Raw genomic sequence first — 18,318 nt, 5'->3', positions numbered from 1 at the left:
TGCTCATAAGTATTCATACCCATGCTAAGTTGACTAAAAAAAGGAATAAAAAAATCATCTTTTGGAAATTGATCTTAATGCCTTAATTAAAAAAATGAGGAAAATCCGACCTTTTAAGACACCAATTTGTTTTGTGAATGAATAATGTATTGTAAATAAATACATGTTCTTCCTTAAAATACAGGGGCCATAATTATACATACCCCTATGTTAAATTCCCATAGAGGAAGGCAGATTTTTATTTTTAAAGGCCAGTTATTTCATGGATGCAGGATACTATGCATCCTGATAAAGTGTGATAGCTAACTGAGATAAGATCCATATCAATGCAAATCAAACCAGCTATTAGGCTAACTGAAATAAAACCATGCCAATCTCTAGGTATGGTGAAGGGTATGTGATGATGTGGGGCTATTTTAATTCCAAAGGCCAAGGGAACTTTATCAGGATGCATAGTATCCTGGATCCATGAAATAACTGGCCTTTAAAAATAAAAATCTGCCTTCCTCTATGGGAATTTAACATAGGGGTATGTATAATTATGGCCCCTGTATTTTAAGGAAACAACATTTATTTATTTACAATACATTATTAATTCACAAAACAAATTGGTGTCCTTAAAAGGTCAGATTTTTCCTCATTTTTTTAATTAAGGCATTAAGATCAATTTCCAAAAGATGATTTTTTTATTCCTCTTTTTAGTCAACTTGACCATGGGTATGAATACTTATGAGTAGCACCGTATATATATATATATATGTGTGTGTGTGTGTGTGTGTGTGTGTGTGTGTGTGTGTGTGTGTGTGTGCGTGTGTGTGCGCGTGTGTATGCGTGCGTGTGTGAGTGTGTGTGTGTGTGTGTGTGTGTGTGTGTGTGTGTGTGTGTGTGTGTGTGTGTGTGTGTGTGAACATACACAGTATACTTGCAGAAATTGAAATTAATAAATGGGTTTGATTTACTGAAGATCCCAGCATTTACAATACAGGGGACCAGATGTAGGCAAATGCTTCTGTCATCCTGATTTCACCCCCAGATTTTGAAGTGTGGTACAACGCCTATCTTACTCCAGTCCCAACTCATTAACTACAGGGTGCTACCTGTTTTAAACAGTGTATGGGCGCTACACATCTGAACTGTTTTTATTTGTAATAGCATGATCTCCTTTTAGCCAACACTGCATAAACAAAACCCATAAATATATCATATTCTTTTACTTCAGAACCTAAGTGGTGCTATAGCAATCATGACTTAGTAACTGAATAATTAGTTTTGGACTCCAGAGCAGAAATTAAAGAGATTCAGAGTATTCAGAAAGCAGCTAAAAATGTGAGTTTTTTTCTCACCTGGGATAAAGTCTAATCCATTACACAACCTGTTTGCTGATCCTAGTTTCTCAGAGGCAAAGGATGTAGTGGAGGCCATCCTGAATAGACCATTCATGCTGCTGTTGCCATGGATTCACCGATCGAGGAAACACAAAACAGAGAAGCCATGTGTTAAGATCAATGAGTGACCTTCTGACTCTCAGCGAGGATGTCACACAGAAACGCTGAGGCTGAGATTAGTCTCAGGCTCTGTGCAAAACGAAGGGCAGAGCAGGTGCAGCCTTTTCCTTTGTCTTTCCTTATAGTCTCTCAGACAAGATGCCTCCATCTCTATTTATTTTAATTCATCCCCTGAAACACCACAATGAATCCATTAAGGTCCACATATGAGTAGAGCATTGCAACCATACCTTGACTGTAACAAATGAAATGAAGCTTATAACATGTGCCTTGATTTCTAGTTCATTGACAAGGATATAGATGGGAATTTTGTGTTTTCCTGTGGCTAAGAGGATCCTATCATGGATGAGGGCGATGGACTGACACTTATGTTCAGAACTAGGATTAAAAAAAAGTCTCATAGAAGCTGGCTGTAGGTATGCTCTCTGTCTATCTCATTATCTCTTCTCCACTTAATTTTGCACGGCAACTTCATCCCTCTTTCATGTGGATGGTAATACCTCAACTATTGAGATCTTGATACTATTTTTCTATGTGCAAAGTAAAACTAGCATCCTTGGACAAATCACCTGACCCTGATCACTGGTTATACATACCAGTCTAAAGATTGACCAATAAAGTCAAATAATTTGACTCAAAAACCTGGATGCTGCTCATTTTTTTCAAGATTATTTTTGGGCTTTTATTTGACAGGACAGCTAGGTAAGAAAGTGGAGAGAGAGGGGGGAGACATGCAGGAAATCGTCACAGGTCGGATTCGAACCCTGGACCTCTGCGTCGAGACATTAACCAAAGAGTATAGAAGTAACTTCTATAGTTACTTCTAAACTCTTTGCATTAACCTCAAATTATATGTGCGCCTGCTATACCCACTGAGCCAACCCGGCCACGGATGCTGCTCAATTCGTGTCTAATGGCGCGTTCACACCGCCCGCGTTTATTTGGGGCTTTCGGCGGCACAAACAAAGTCAAAGATGCGATAAGACGCAGATGTTTTCAATGTTGCGTACTGGCCAAATACTACCTGCTTACATTATAAAAATTGCAAAACAAATTTGTGTTCTTTTACAATTATCTCAAACAAAGTGGTAAAAGAGTAGGGAGGGCGAACATTTAAGTGATGGAAGTGATGCATAAACGACTATGTATAGGCTTCAATATGAGGCATACAGTAACATCAGTGACATGTGCCTAATATATGTTTCCTTATTTTAAAATGCACCACAAACAAGCACTGTAAATTACAAAAAATACTGTTTATTATTCCATTATTTAAAAAAAAAAAAGTTGTTGAATTACCTTAGTATTTGGACCTCCTAGCTTGCTAGGGGATCGTGAAGGCAACATCCGTCATCAGTGTTTGGCGCGTGTCGCTTTCCAAGGTGCTGACCTATAAAGGTAATTACGCTTCGTCGTAATTTTGATTTAACTTTTGTTAACTTTAGTCAACAAAAAGAAGTTAGTAATTAATTAATGTTCATAGAAAATAATTTGGGCGTGTAAAAGAAAGAACAGTTACAACTGGTAGCTTACATTACAGCCGTAATGTTACCTAGCTAGATGAACTGTCTAAACATTTATTAACTTTTTAGCTAACGTTAAGCTAACCTAAGCTAGCTGATTTACTGTAACGTTTAAGTTGTTGCTAAACTAACAAATAACCTTATAAACTGTCTTAACTTTTCAAGTATTTTCAACTTTGTTGACCCACCAGTTTTTTCACTTTTTTTCACAGCCGAGTAGGTGACAAACACCAACCAGGACATCGGTTTAAAGGTCTTTTCCATTTTCTTATTTGGTGCTTCTCTTCCTGTAACGTAAGAGCTAACGTCAATAACTTAACAACGTTTTTCAAAGCCATCACAATGAGGAGACAGGAAAACCAGCCAACCAGGTCAACAGCAGGTTTGTAAAAGAAATGTAACGTTAGTACACAATCTCCACACTATGTTACTTAATGTCTTCACAAATGGCAGAGGCTTAGTTAGGTTGCCAGGGTCAGTAATTAGTGTCTTGCGGTCTAATGTTAGATAAAATAATACAGTAATAAATATGTTCTGCTTGTTCTAGTAAAATTTGATTTGTTTGATAATAATTCAACTATTTTTACATTTTAAATATTATTCTCTGTCCCGGACAGAGAATAATATTACAGTATACCAGTATTACAGACTGTCCGGCCTAATGTACTAGGCAGTCTGATGTTGATGTTCACATATGTTTTCTCTGCTGTGTCCATCAGGCTGCCTGTCTGTGCCGCTCTTTAACCAGAAGAAAAGAAACAGAGTTCCTTTGACATCTGCTCCCTCGGAGAACGAATTCTTCTCCCACAGTGAATACATGGCAAGCAGCAGCTCAACCACATCTCACAGCACATCAGGTGAAGCATTCAGGCTCTTTAAGCTTATACCGGATTTCAGTCACTAAGTGGCAGTATACCCAAAGAAAAACATAAAATGTAAATATATTTTAGAAATGCAATTGTTGCTCTTGAATGTTGCTTAATGTCTAATTTAATGTTTAATGTCTGACTGTTTAAAATCACCGTCTTCTGCTGAATCACACAATTGAGAACATTTTACATTAAAAAAGGACAATATTGTAAAATGTCTCCCCATGAATTAAGATACACAGCTACAGACAGAGGAGGCTGCCATAAGAGTTTCCTCTGAGAATGTACCTTTCCTCAGGTACCTATGGATGTTACCAGGCCTCAGGTCCGTCCTCTGGTGCTCCACTAAGCCACCAGTGGAACAGGCAGGCCATCCCACAATCTACTCCACCCCAGCAATATGGCAGCAACAGACCTGCTCCTGGACCTGCCCCTGCAATGAAAACCTTAACACTCATAAAACATCCATACAAATTTGGAGGTACAAGGTATGTTTCATTCACAACAATGAAAAATGCTGAAACATCATAAACCCCCAAATCACCAATAAGCTATTTAAACTGGACCATTTTTTTTTATATTTTTATATTCTCAAATAATACATGGGTGGTTAACCATCCAGACACATGAGAAACAGTTAAAAAGCTTTACAGAAATATCGACAACACAACTTCGTTCATAGCTGCAACAGGCAGCAAACAAATTGTGTTTGAGCCATGATTTTACTGTACCTTGATTTGCTCACTAAATAGAGTGTACCTGGCACAGACAACATATAAAAAACATAGACCAAAAGCCATAGACGAAAGAAAATAGTTGAATGAGTTTATTGTGTGCTTGGTTTCAATTTGAGATCCCTGTATTTGAAAATAGGTTTATGTATTTTCATTTTCAGTTCTAAGATTGGACCGGCCAGCAACCCAATGAGACAACAGGATTTCAGCCCCAGTGTTAAGTCCAGACAGAGCACATATCAAGCTCCCAACATCAGTGAGAGTGCACAAATCAAGCCAACGCCCCATACTGGGTTTTCTCAGATGGGTCAGCAGTCCTCTTACAGACCGCCCAATCCCACCCATCAGTATTCCCATCAGCCCAGACCTCTGCCAGCTCCTGTCCCAGCACCTAGCAGGCCCTCTGCTCCTGCAGCGCAGCCACAGAACAACTCCTGGAAGTTTACTAACAGCTTTGGGCCGCAGAAATCACCCAATGTGGTAAACAGGAGCACAAATCAACCTAAGACTGCACGACAGACTAAAACTCAGGTAGAAAAATATCTGAAAAAAAATATATATAATAATATACAAAGATTTGAAAATTTGCCATTAATTGTTGTTGTTCTGTGTGCTTAACAGGACACATTTCCAATGAAGCCAGCCGTTGAGAACTCACTGAGGATCCTGACTTCCGTTATTGATGGCATGAGACACTGGAGCCAGTTTAAAGACAAAGTCCCATACTTATTTGAGATATTTGGTCAGTTGATTAGGAGTTGCTGTTGTCGCTGATGTGTATTTTTAAACACCATTAAACTGACAGGCTGTGCTCCTCCCTCAGCTACTCTCGACTCTGCGGTCACACTGGGTCACCACGGAGCCAAGAACTTCCTCATGAGAGATGGGAAGGAGGTAGTGCCATGTGTCTTCTATGAAAATGTGAGTTGGGAAAAAAGCTTTCTCTTAAACCTACATTGTGTCATTTTTTGAGTTGATTCTTAGCAAAAAACCCTTTGTTCTTTCACAAATATGTACTCATTGATGTGCAATTACTTCCACCAACTAATCAAAGTATTCTCGTATGCATAGAATCTGCCATTTAGAATCATTCAGAATACATACGAGCGGGTCGCTCGAATGACAGCCGTCATGTTGCGCCTCCATCTTTAAAATACATTATCCAAAGAGGGACGTACCTCTGCCTTTCGCCCTTACACTCAGTGGCACCGTACCAGAGGGAGATTACTTGCCAGGGAAGCGAAAAAGAGAATTAAAACGACAACGACAGGCAAAGCAACAAGACCAAAGTTAATATTGGAGTGGCTAGAACAGCTGCGTGTAAACGATGGAGATACTAAGAGCTAATTTCGGGTTCGGCCACCATAGGAGTTAAAACGCGCTCGGAATGGGAAGGCCTAAAAAGTCATATTCAGTTGGTTATCATATACAATTTCACCGCTAGATGGTAGAAATTCTTACACAATGTAGCTTTAAGAAGTAAATTGAATGAATGCGTCTTGAGTTTATCAGAGGACAATGTAAATTTGCTCACAATAACTTGCCCTGAGTCTCCACGTTTAGTATGATGATTATGATTCACTTTGGTTATACTGTATATTTCCTGTACAAGTAAACCTGTTAGTGTGAATGTATGAATATGGTACTATCATCATTATCCTTAGTTTGAATTTAGAGGCTTTCACATCTAATCAATCATTACTGAATATTGTTGATACTGGCTGTAAAAAGGTTGCTCTTTTCACTTGACCCTGTTTCCCAACATTACCAGTGACAGTTAAATTATTTATTACAGTGCAGTGTTTCAGTTAATCTGATAAATAATCAATCAGCTAATATAACTAACACAATATTGTTTCATTAGTTTTATTTTTGTTTCACAGGGTTATGATCAGCTAAGAAAAAGGGTCCACCCTATTGTGTGTATGATGGTTTTTTCTGTTGTTTTTCTGCATGTGATGTTGGGGTAAATGAGCTATTCAATTGCTTGCTGTGAGGCTGCAGCTTTCTATAGTTTTAATGTTGTTTTTGTCTAATTTCCCAGGGTCCATTTTCCCTCAGTCTCATTAATATATTTGTTAATAAATGCAACCTTTTTTGCTCTCATTCCTGCATATCAACCTGCTTCTTCAACCGCTTTAAAGTTTTCCGGTGCCAAGCAACATCAACTTCCCTTTATATCGAGTGGTGACCAGACACTGGCATTTATAATAATATATTTATTCAATGCAAATTATAAACATAAAGTAACACTGGAATCTGGCTTAATGTGCCTCTTGTCCAACAGGAGCAGGAACTGCCCCGTCTCATCCGGGGTCAAGTTCATCGCTGTGTGGGAAACTATGACCGCAGTAGAGATGTCCTGATGTGTGTGTCCGTCAGACGCGGCCTGCCCTCAGAGCAGAGGAACGCTCAGGAGGCCGTCAAAGCCTGCGATGCAGAAATGAGGGCGCTGGTCAAATCACTCAGTGAAGTCTGAGCATCAAAACTGTATGTATCAACAGCCATACAAGACAAATCGGAAGAAAGTATACCAGTATTTAATGAGGGTGCATGAGAGCCAAGCTTAGTGCTATAGAGTAATATATACATATGTCTTGTTATGGGTAGAAGTTAAAATTAAAAAAAGCATGTTTTGACCTGTAGAGGCCGCAGTTGCGATGTTGTGCTGAACTTTAACAGCTGAATTCACTTGCATGTTCTGGTGTAAATGTTTTTGTGTTTACTTGTCCATAAAGTATATAAAGAGTTGTTTCGTTTAACGGAAAGTAAAGCCTCTCTTTTTGTAAGTTCTGAAATATTTTTATTACAAAGAAAATTCACAGAACAGCAAACATTGTTTAGAGGTTAATTCAGGTAAAGCAAACACGATGAGGTAATATCTCAAAATATATCTTTGAAAAGCAGGGCAGTTAAGAATAACATGTGATATCAAGTACAGTTAGTTTATTTACAGTCAAACATCACAATGGACAAAACAATAATTCTACTCTACCAAAACACTTTCACCAGTGCTGAGACTTTACATACAATGGTTCAACAAATAGGGGAATAAGTCCAGTGCAGTCACGCCAGCCATTCCCACAGTCAAGCACAGTATGAGGTCCAATACCACACCAACATTTCTCTCCTGACCTTCTTTCAAATATGGCAACATAATCACAGTCATTTTCTTAATGTCAGGACATGTTATTATGGGAACCAAAATTTGGGAAATATTTAAAGATTAACCCACTAGCAAAATCCAACCCAGTATTCAACACTAACACGCACATAAACACCTACTAGAAAAGGGAGTCTAGCTTGATAAAATTGGCAGTGTACAGGGAGAGTAAGTGGAGAAGTAGACATTTTGTCCTTGAAACATGACAGGAATGGTGCCAGCGTCTTAAAAGGAGAAGTGGATTGACGAAAACACAGCAATGCATTAGCTTACTTGAGGAGCTAATTATTTTAAGCCACGTTTTACACATAATGTGAATAATGTGTCAGCTCAGCGCAGATAACCAAAGGCGAAGTTCAATTTGTACAGCTCCCTTCTCTACCACTCAATTTCTAAATCACGAAAGACAAGGATGCCAGGAATTAATCCGTTAGCTGCATGTCACAACCTTTTAATATAGCAATTCAAGTGATTTACCTCTTCTAGATAATTGTCAAAAATGTCTCGGGGCATAATTGAACACAAGTACACTGGTTTCCTTTTTTTTTCTTCCCTTCTCTCTGCCGTTACCTCTAAGGATTAGAAGACATCATCTTTTTTTATTCTCTAGAACATTTTCTCAAGTTAATGAGATCATACTGCATCAAGTACAGGAGAAAGACTTAACATTTCAGAGGAAAAAAGTATAATAGAAGAGAAAACAAAAAACACATCACACAACAGGATCCACAGTTATTCAGCAGAAAAAGATAATTGTATTGAACTCTTGTCTTGGTTATGTTAAAAGGCACAAGTTGGTCAGATCACATTTAAAATCTAGATCATTTGTTCTACCATTAACAAAGCCCATATCATCATGCATTTTGACTAAATTCCTACATCTCCCTGCCTTTTGCAATCATTTTTTCCTGGATTAGAGTGTTTAGCATTGTGTGTTGTAGACAGAAAACAATTGTTCGACATGTTTGACAAGCTAGATACATTACACAAACAGTTCAGGGGAGAAGGTTAACAAAAGGATGCAGTATCCCAACATAACATTTTTACTCTGAAACCACTACTTATTATTATGATTCACTTCTTTGTTATGAGAAAAGATTTCCATTTGTCCTCTCGGCAGGTCTGATGCTGTGTCCATTGTCCGTTTCTTTGAGACAGTTAGTAAATGCACTGTCTTTAAAAAGCTAACACATCTTCTTGACTCCCAATGTTGTTCACTGCCTGGTCAAAAGACCGGAAGGCAGACAAAGTCTGAAGAGCAAAAATCCTTCAAAGCGTCAGATTTCTCTTTTCAATGGGGTATTTTGAAAGCTTAAACATCAGCTCTGTTATATCCAGACCATATGTACTGTACAGTCCAAACACTTTAGCACAATACATCGTCAGTAGATGCAACTCCTTAAGAGCTGACCCATTAATATTCTCAGTCTTCAACCGTTCAAAGTGTCTCTCTCGTCGAGTCGAATGTTCTTCAAAACCTTTTATTGAAACATTGGATTGGACAGGTCGTACTGCCACATAACATCATGCTTCCACTCTCTTTATGCAGCCAGCCTCTAGTCTGTTTTGGAATGTTACATATGTTGACTTGTTACCCACAAAAGAAGGGGAAAAAACACTTACATGTTTAGCAAGTACTTGTTATGTTTGTGGTCATGTTTGCTTAAATCATGTGAAATGAGGTCCTTGCGTCTTCTGACTGCATCGTCGTGCAGAACTGACATGGAAGTTACGTCAAAACTGCAGAAAACTTATGATAAAAAGGATAACCACATTATTGTAACATAAAACATTCCATCTATACGAACTGAATTTGAAATAGTCACATAACAGATGCAGGAAGACAGTGTTTGTTGTTGAGTGTCAGCTTCAGTTATCACTGTCGCTATCACTGTCCCAAAAAACGGCTGCATTAAAAACGGGATGCAGGTGTCTCTCCATGACATCAAGCCCAGGTTAGAGAGTGGTCACTTGGGGGGAAACAAGACTTCGTATCAATGCCCTATAACAGCGTGGGCAGAGGGGTGGGGGACAGCTGCTCCTTCGGTGCATATTTGGCAAAAAAGGGCAAGAAGACGGTGAGCATGACTCCGACAATAGCCAGCATGTAGCCCCAGCCGATCTGGCACTCGCCAGCGTAGTAGATGTCAGAGTCCCCGCAGAAGGACCTGACCAGTGAGGAGTTTAGGCCGAAGGGGTAGACCAGCAGTCCAGCAGCCATGATGAACACTGCAGAGAAGACAGAGAAGACAGAGTGGGTTAGACAGCGAACAGTATATTCATATAGGCTGTTGGAATCACAATCACAATCAGAAAGGAGTTTAGTGCCACAGTAATTACCCTACATGGAATTTGTCTTGGCGATAGGTGCATACACTACACACCAACAAACATATTAAACAGTAATAAGAATTAAACAATAAATAGAGAAGTTTGTTTAGCTGTTTAGTATAAGAGAAAGGAGGCGGAATGGGTAGAATGCAAAGAAATATAAGGAAGGAGGAAAGATAGAGAGAAACAGCTAAAATGTTTAATCTTTCATAGATAAAATCTTAAGGATTCATTAAGACAAAAGTGCAAACAACTATTTTAAAAGGTTGGTTCACTCAAATAAAACACACATATATTATTCTAGATTTGTATACTCTACTGGTGTGTCAACTGAGAGCCACTTGGTGGCAGTAGAGGTTTTGCAGAAAAACCTACAGTCTCAGTGAGAGTTAAGTGTGTAATTTTGATACTTCATTAGTGATGAAGTACCTCCATTTGAACTTACACTTTTGTTTCTGTGTGTACATGTAAAAATAAATCACGACCTAGATAGTTTAAGTCAGTGGCCAAAAAGTGCTTTTAATGTATTGAACAACAAAAGCTTTGATGACCTGTAATTGACAGAAACTAAAGCAAAATGATTTATGTCTCCTTAAATCCATTTGCACTCATCATTTTAAAACTCCGGGGCTTCGTGTACTTCTGCTGCGATCAGCTTTCTCATCACACTATCCTCAGCGCCCATGCAGCCAGAGAGCGGCTCACTTTTACAAATTGAGTCAAGTCTCCCAGCCCGTGCTACCAAGCAAGGTATTGACTGCGCTACAGGCTATCATTGCTGCTCTTAGTCATTCTGAGTGCCGGCTGGATTCCCATTACATTGCCAGGTGTCATAGTTGTTTTAGCTTTGGTGAGCTGCGGTTACTGGAAAAGCTTGAACTTGTGATAGTGAGTAGCTCTCTAGAAAACACAACAAACACATCTTTTATTACGCTCTATTGATTTCAGGAGATGTCAGTTTTCCTACTTTCAAGGGCAGCAGCTTCGCAGTCAGTGGGAGACAGTGCTCATATGAGAGCTACTCTGCAATAGCTGTATGAGTATCAAATTGAGGGTTTGTGTGGGCAGTGAAGGATTGTGCTGGTAGAACAGGGATGAGGAGGTAGGAAGCTTTCACTGATGTTCTAGTTGCACACTGGGGGCATAGGGATTGACTGTTAGGAGGAGGAAAGGGATGATAGGGATAAAGAAAGAGGTCTGAATGGGTGGAGGAGAGGCATCTGTTGAGTGTAATTTGTCTAGCCCGCTGTAGTGTCTCTCTGTGGAGTTCATTGAGGGTCTGCCTGTCAGCCTTACGTATCCCAACCCTGTACCAGCCCTTCCAGCTCTCAGAGTGGCCCCAGGTTTTATCTGCAGGGTCCCAGCGCCTCAAAGCTCACTGCCTAATGACACTTTAATGACCTTCTTTATCAAACCATCATTGGCTTTTGTGGAAGAAACACAAAGGCACAGGCGTGCGCACACAACCCAAAGCCACTACCCTGCTACTTTGAAGTGATGGCATCTAAAGCAAACTTGGACACAAATGTAGAATGGATAAATGATTAACAACACAGCATAACCCCCAAAGAAAATACAGAAATGATCTCCAGGCAGCAGTCTTTAACAGGTGTCAGGTAAGCAGGGTGAAGGCTGGATTTGATCAATCAGAGCAGGAGTATGCAGGGCGGGTGTCTGGATCAGATAAGCTGCATCTCGGGCTGACTGTATTCTTCAAGCCTTTAATGAGAAGAGAACTGTCGAAAAACTGTAAAATCAACCTCAAATCAGAGGCAAACTCGAAATGGATCAATTTCATCCTTTTAGATCTGAGAGGGATAAAAACCAAACCAAAGGGGAACTTTTTTTTTTTTTTTTTTTCACACATCAAAGACTGTTTACAGGTCTTGGCGTGTACTACTGTTGTATAAAGCCTTGTGTGGCTCCAGAGGGAGCTGCATGAAGTCTGATAAATTGCCTTAAGTGACGTCAATTGAGTCAGTGTCGGATGGGGTTGAAAACTACACGTTTGAAAATGGGAAAAATCATCTGGGGGTGTGGAGTTAGAAAGAAATGATGTTGCCAGACCTATGTAGCCTGCTTCTTATCTCTGCTCGAGGCAAGCAGCTAAAGGCTACATTAGCAGCTACTAGCATAACACACCTGAATCTCCGACCAAACTGTTGGCAGTCGAGGTTTTAACAAAAAACAAGGATGTGTGGAATAGAAAAGTCCTTTGTCAGTATATCAACATTGTAGGAGTGCAATGCCCAAATGCCAGACTGCATGTAGGATGCATACTGCAGAATAATGAGGTCTACATTTTCTGACAAACCTTAAAATGAAGGTAGGTGAAACAACATTCTAGGTTCCACTGCAGGGTGGATCAACCCTATTTCAACAGGGTCTTAAATGGCCCAGTAATCTAATCCTATGAGGAATGGGCAGTGTGATGAAAGAGGCTGACATGACACCAAGATGCCATGCAGGGAGGCTGAAGTTTAAAAGTGTTCATTACTTGTGCAGTCAGGAGAGCAATGTGCATGTGGACTCCCATAACTGAATACCTCTGTGTTGTTCAAATCATTGGCTAAAATAAGAAAGCAGTGACAACAGTTGCCTTATTATTGTTATGAATAACAAAAAACAACTGAAAAAAAATTCAAGATTGAGCTTAAAACAGAGACGGCACTGGTCAACTTGGAAAGACTCAAATTTCTTAGGACTGTGCGGGAATTATTAGGGGGGACAGGGGGTCAGAGAATTGGTAGAATTATACATATTTTATTTTTGCTGAAGGGAAGTTAGTCTACAGTTTTGGGAAGAGCAGGGGTAGACTCAACTTTTTTTTGTCTTCTTTCTTCTGAGATTTAAGTGAATCTAACAGTTACACAACAAAGATAGCTTTTGTTTCGATCTTTACATTTAAAAAATAAAAATAAAAAATAACGTTGGGGAGGGAAAAATAGGATTCAACTCCCCAATAATTTCCGTACAGTCCCTTACAGGTTTTAAAGAGCTGTCCACAGTAGCCACCAGGCAGTAAAAAGCTACAAGGGCTTCCATCAATTACATCCTAATAGACCCAAGTAGCAGACAGTTTACTAACCTTTAGAGCTGCAAAGATTAATTGATTAATCGATAAGTTGTCAACTATTATATTAATCAGCAACTATTTTGATAATCGATTCATCGGTTTGAGTCATTTTTAAATTCTCTGATTCTAGGTTCCTTAATGTAAATATGTTCTAGTTTCTTCACTCCTCTATGACAGTAAACTGAATATCTGAGCTGTGGACAAAACAAGACATTTGAGGATGTTATCTTGGGCTTTGGAAAACATTGATTGACATATTTCACCATTTTCTGACATTTTATAGACCAAACTAATCGATTAATCGATAAAATAATCGACAGAATAATCAACAATGAAAATATTCGTTAGTTGCGGCCCTACTAACCTTCCCACCCCCAATAACGGTCTGCATTTGTACGAACTCAAGACAGGGAGGGAAGTCCAGTCCTTTCTCCACAGAGAGGAATAAAAGTGAAGAGGTGTGGAGAGAATGTGTCAGCCCCGATCACATGAGTGCCGCTGAATACACAAGGCTATCATAATGGCTCAGAGATGATGAGACAGTGAATAATGGAGAGAAGTTAGCTGGGCACTAATGTGTCCCAGTTTCATTGTAAACTTTACACACAGTGCCAAAGAAGGGGATTAGGATTTAACATCCATGAATCTGAGCTGTTGCTTATAAGCAAAAATGGCAACCAATAGTTGTTTTTTATGTTTCTTAAATTACTTTTTCATTCACAACACTTACAGTCTGTTAATCTAGGATAAAACCTTCTTGAGTTACTTGCTGTATTTCTTATTACTGACAACTTGTTTGAATGCACACTTCAGCAGCTTTGAATTGCTCACAGGCTTCAGACTGAGGGAGAGAAATATTGATTTGGAAAGGCAAAAAAGCCACAAACACAGATTTTTCATTGTTCATCATTCGACCTGTTTTCAGGTAGCTGCAAGGCTGTGGAGGCCTTTATGCACCCTAATGAATAGCAATACCTTCATGGGCTTGCTCCTCTGTTTTCTTGTAAAGTTTCTTTGCGACAAGAAGCAAAATTAAGTAAAACAGAGGAAAAAGCATTGTACTACCATACAAAGAAAGACAGGCCAAAAAACCTTAAATCTCTTTCTCAGTGGTGTAGCGAAAAGTGGAAAGCTGCTCCCAAAGACAGTGAAACAGGTTCACAGCAGTGAGAATGAGAGAAAGAGATTGAATGGGTTTGTGGGGCAGGAAGGTGTGTGATAACCTGATGTCCAAGCGTGACACTGAATCAATTCCATCACTCTTACACAGAACTCAGTGGCTTAGATTATTACCCAAACCTAGAAGCACACCAATCATAGGATCACTCATGTGTCGTATTTCAATGTGAATGCCTGAGTTCAGCTGTAGAAATCTGGTAACTGTTGTTAGAAAATGTCAGAAATCCAATATACTCTCTTCGCAGACATTCATACACCCTATATGTAATATAGAATTACTTCTTCTACTTCTACTTAATTCTACTCAAGATATTCCTAATAAGAAATTCAATTCTGTGAGCTTCGAGGCCCCTTTCATAACGATGCCAAGACCTCTGCGTTTGGATCAAACTCTATTGCCACTGTGTGCTGGCTGTCATAACTCTGTTAGCGATGGGAGGGGTTGAATTAAACTCAATAGGAACTGGGTGGCTCCTCAACTGTAGATGTAGCACTCTTTAATTCATGTTTTGTTGGTGTTGTCTGTAAGTGTTTGCTCCCTCTGGCAAACACATAGAAATATATTAAGTGTACTGATAAGTTTAATCTAGGTTGCTGCCTCAGTCTGCTGTATCGTTCATCTTTATGCATGCACTGTATGTGGCTGCTGGTCTGCTTTACTGTTAGTTTTTATGCATCTGTAATTGCCTGTTTTTCTGCTTCAATTGTTAGTTTGTATGTCTATTTTATAGTGTTTTACCATGTGTGTCATTTCTAAAAGCCTAACCAGGGACAAGGACTGCAAATTAGCCTACGGCTAGAAGTCCCACATACATTGCATCGGTTGCACTTTAGATGTAACAATGCCTATACGTATTGTCCCTGAGAAATAAACTGATGAAATAAAAAATAAAAATGAATTGTCAACCAGACAGAGAGACGCCTGCTGAGACGACGACCACCCAGTGCGTACAGTAGCCTTGTACTGAGTGATTCAATGTCTAAACAATATGGTATTGTTAAACCTTTGTAAGGAGCATGGGGAAGATTTACAGCTGAACAGTAGCTTAGCTTTCCAAGTCTACTACTACTACTTGACTACTGTAACGGTGTCTTTACAGGTCTCCCTAAAAAAACAATCAGACAGCTGCAGCTGATTCAGAATGCTGCTGCTCGAGTCCTCACTAACACCAAGAAATAACAAAATACTTTTGCTGGTTTATAAATCACTAAACGGTTTAGGGCCAAAATACATTTCTGATCTGCTACTACACTATGACCCACCCAGACCTCTCAGGTGGTCTGGGACAGGTCTGCTTGTTGTCCCCAGAGTCAGAACTAAACAGGGGGAAGCAGCGTTCAGTTTTTATGCTCCACATATCTGGAACAGACTCCCAGAAAACTGCAGGTCTGCTGCAACTCTCAGTTCTTTTAATCTTTAATCTTTTTAATGTTGCCTTTCTTTAAATAACTGTTCATTTCTTATACTGAAGTTGCATTGTTGACACTGTATGACAATCTATATAAGCATATAAAGAGAAATTCCTATTTTATCTGCTTTTATATATTTAATTGTTTTAACTGCTCTTTAATGTTTAATTTCTTATACTGCACTGTAACTTTTATTCTTGTATTTTATCTGTTTTTAATTTTTTATTCTGTTTTCATGTAAAGCACTTTGAATTGCCCTGTTGCTGAAATGTGCTGTACAAATAAAGCTGCCTTGCCTTGCCTTACTATCTCCCTGGTTCCCAACCTGGGGGTCCTGACCCACACTGGGGGTCGTCAAAGCTTCATAGGGGGGTTGCGAGGCCTTCTTGGTGTGTATTCTATATCACGACTAAAACAACCTTTGAACGTACACGTGTTCCACCAAAACAAGTTCCTTCCCGAGGCTATTTTGCAGCTGCACCGTCATTGTGTCTGGAGCTTAGTGCCGCCCAAGACAATTGTGATTGGTTTCAAGAAATGACAATAAACCAGAGCCCGTTTTTCTCCCATCTCGAAATGCTGTGTGGACCAGCCAGACCCTCCTCCACAGCGCTGTGGAGGAAGGTCTGGCAACGTGAGACTAAGGGGTGTGAGACAACTTTATTTTTTAATATACAGTTGGTCTATGTCTGTGTCATTTCGGTGAAGAAAACTAAATTAAATATTCATTTTTTTTAAAGTTTGGATTATCATTTAAAAATCTAAACAGGATAAGGGCATGGTGACGACCTAAACACAAGCTATACACACATTCGGTATCACTGTCCTCTCTGCCAAACAGCTTCGTCCTGCATTAGAAAAGTATGCAGCTTAAACACCTAAAGAGGTAACAGAAAAATGGCCAGGCGTAAGGGAGAAGAAAACACTGAATTTGTCAAGAAAAAGAGCCAGTTAAGTATGTATAGTATGATTGTTAAAAAAAAATAAATAATAATAATACATAATAAAGAGATTTGTATTACAAGTTCCTACAAATAACAGAAAATCTCATCTCTGATGCAATATTCACAGGAAATAATCTGCTTAAAATTCATCCAAATCGCTTATTTTACATAAACTCCCTGCAGTTATTGCGTTCACTATTTAATCGTACAGTTTAACAGTTTTTTTGTACTTCTGTTATTTTTGTGTATTTAATATAATATGAACTATCCAAAAAATATGTCACAGAGGTCGTCAGTTTACTCAAAAAGGGTCCCTTTAGGAAAAAGGTTGGAAACCACTGTACAATTATCTTTGTGTGCAGTTATATAGAGGACAGGCACTTTAAAGTGTTTTATAACGAGAAGTCAGCAAGAGAAAGACACTTACATTGAATAATAAGACAGGACAGGTTATACAATATACGTTTAAGCCTTGCAGCCAGCAAGAACTAGAATATATTAGAACAGATTAATGCGCTGCTTATCTTCTCCAACCGCCAAGCCAGTTAGACAGTCGGGTGGAGACTACCAGCTCCAGCAGGACGAGAGCAGTCAGACACGTAAACACAAAAACGTTAAAAGAAAAATGAAGTACAGAACCACACTGGACCTTTGGGTGTTACTTATAGCCTCCGTGTCACCAGCAGCACCCACTGCTTATTCATTACTCCTGAAAGAAACTTCTCATCTGGCTGCAGTCTAAACAGGTACATTATCTGCTATTTACTTCAAAGACACCTGAAAGAGCACACACATTAGACTGTGGCCTTACACTACCACAGACTTGTTGGATGTCACATTACCTTGCATTGCAAAGACATCAACATGCAAGCCAGTGGGGAAGAAAACACATTTTTCTTCTCTGCCAAGGATATTGCCTGCCTTCTTTCAGGTAAAGTTGTAGGCGAATGCAAAACAACAATATAATGTGTCTAATAAATCTTGATTTGCAGACACAACACTCATTTGTTTGTGTTGCCGGCCACGTTTGTTGTTGATGAAACACAGTGACAGGAAACGTATGCTGCAAAGAGCTGAGAAATGTTGCTTAATTACAGATGCAGGCCCAAAGCTATACATCAGAAGCACTGTTCTTCTACGGTGTCTTCCTCCGCCATGTTCTTTATCATCTTGTCTCCCGTTCTCTTTTTCCATTTTCCATGAATAGAACAGGTGAGCTGATCTCTGTCTAGTCCCATGTAGACTATAATAACCCGGATGTGATCAGGCAAGCTGATGGAAATGAGGTGCGGATTTACAGCAATTGCCTGGGGCAGTAAACACACAGTGTGACCCACATACACTCACTGTTATATTATATATAGCCATATATAGGAACATACAATTATGCATAGATAGTATTTACACACATACAAGTGTCCAGGTAAAGAGTGGCACAAAAACACAACAGCAGTTTCACACGTATATCCAAAAGATTAGGGTCTAAATTGCATAATTTAATCACTGTGTGTATACGGTGGAAATACACACAGTGTATGTGAGTGTCCACTAATGAAATCATAACAAAGGGTGGTGCATAACAGT

The 18,318-nt window shown here is 39.3% G+C and overlaps 2 protein-coding genes across 7 annotated transcripts in view; one reads left to right on the top strand and one right to left on the bottom strand.

The window, feature by feature from the left end:
- Positions 1-2,844: 2,844 nt before the first annotated feature.
- On the top strand, positions 2,845-7,399 carry LOC116058163 (spermatogenesis-associated protein 22). Of its 6 annotated transcripts, XM_036008829.1 has the most exons (9): positions 2,896-3,160; positions 3,230-3,281; positions 3,363-3,410; positions 3,748-3,885; positions 4,196-4,385; positions 4,793-5,162; positions 5,250-5,373; positions 5,455-5,552; positions 6,919-7,399. In XM_036008829.1, exons 3-9 carry the CDS (start codon positions 3,371-3,373, stop codon positions 7,108-7,110), a joined length of 1,152 nt encoding a protein of 383 aa, XP_035864722.1. In that variant the 5' UTR covers positions 2,896-3,160; positions 3,230-3,281; positions 3,363-3,370; the 3' UTR covers positions 7,111-7,399. The 6 variants fall into 6 exon arrangements, with proteins under 6 accessions (XP_035864720.1, XP_035864721.1, XP_035864718.1 ...); XM_036008827.1 differs by lacking the exon at positions 2,896-3,160 and adding an exon at positions 2,845-2,887 and having other exon boundaries at positions 3,241-3,410; XM_036008828.1 differs by lacking the exon at positions 3,230-3,281 and having other exon boundaries at positions 2,860-2,963; positions 3,328-3,410.
- A 163-nt stretch (positions 7,400-7,562) lies between these two features.
- LOC116058164 (transmembrane protein 211) overlaps positions 7,563-18,318 on the bottom strand; it is a 106,051-nt gene continuing 95,295 nt past the window's right edge. Inside the window, exon 3 of the mRNA XM_031310872.2 lies at positions 7,563-10,023. Coding sequence (XP_031166732.1) covers positions 9,797-10,023 — 227 coding nt within the window. The 3' untranslated portion in view covers positions 7,563-9,796. The remainder of the gene's footprint in view (positions 10,024-18,318) is intronic.

Source organism: Sander lucioperca, chromosome 13 (assembly GCF_008315115.2).
Source record: "Sander lucioperca isolate FBNREF2018 chromosome 13, SLUC_FBN_1.2, whole genome shotgun sequence".
Classification (NCBI taxonomy): domain Eukaryota; kingdom Metazoa; phylum Chordata; class Actinopteri; order Perciformes; family Percidae; genus Sander; species Sander lucioperca.
Note: the sequence above shows the minus strand (reverse complement) of the source record. Positions and strands in the feature narration are given on the sequence as shown.

What these genes read in the sequence shown, in the direction of transcription:
- LOC116058163 (XM_036008827.1), top strand. Translation starts at nt 3,371, where the DNA reads ATGAGGAGACAGGAAAACCAGCCAACCAGGTCAACAGCAG. An exon ending in CACGACAGACTAAAACTCAG is followed by an intron (nt 5,163 to 5,249) that starts GTAGAAAAATAT and finishes CTGTGTGCTTAA; the next exon opens with CAGGACACATTTCCAATGAA. An exon ending in ATACTTATTTGAGATATTTG is followed by an intron (nt 5,374 to 5,454) that starts GTCAGTTGATTA and finishes CTCCTCCCTCAG; the next exon opens with CTACTCTCGACTCTGCGGTC.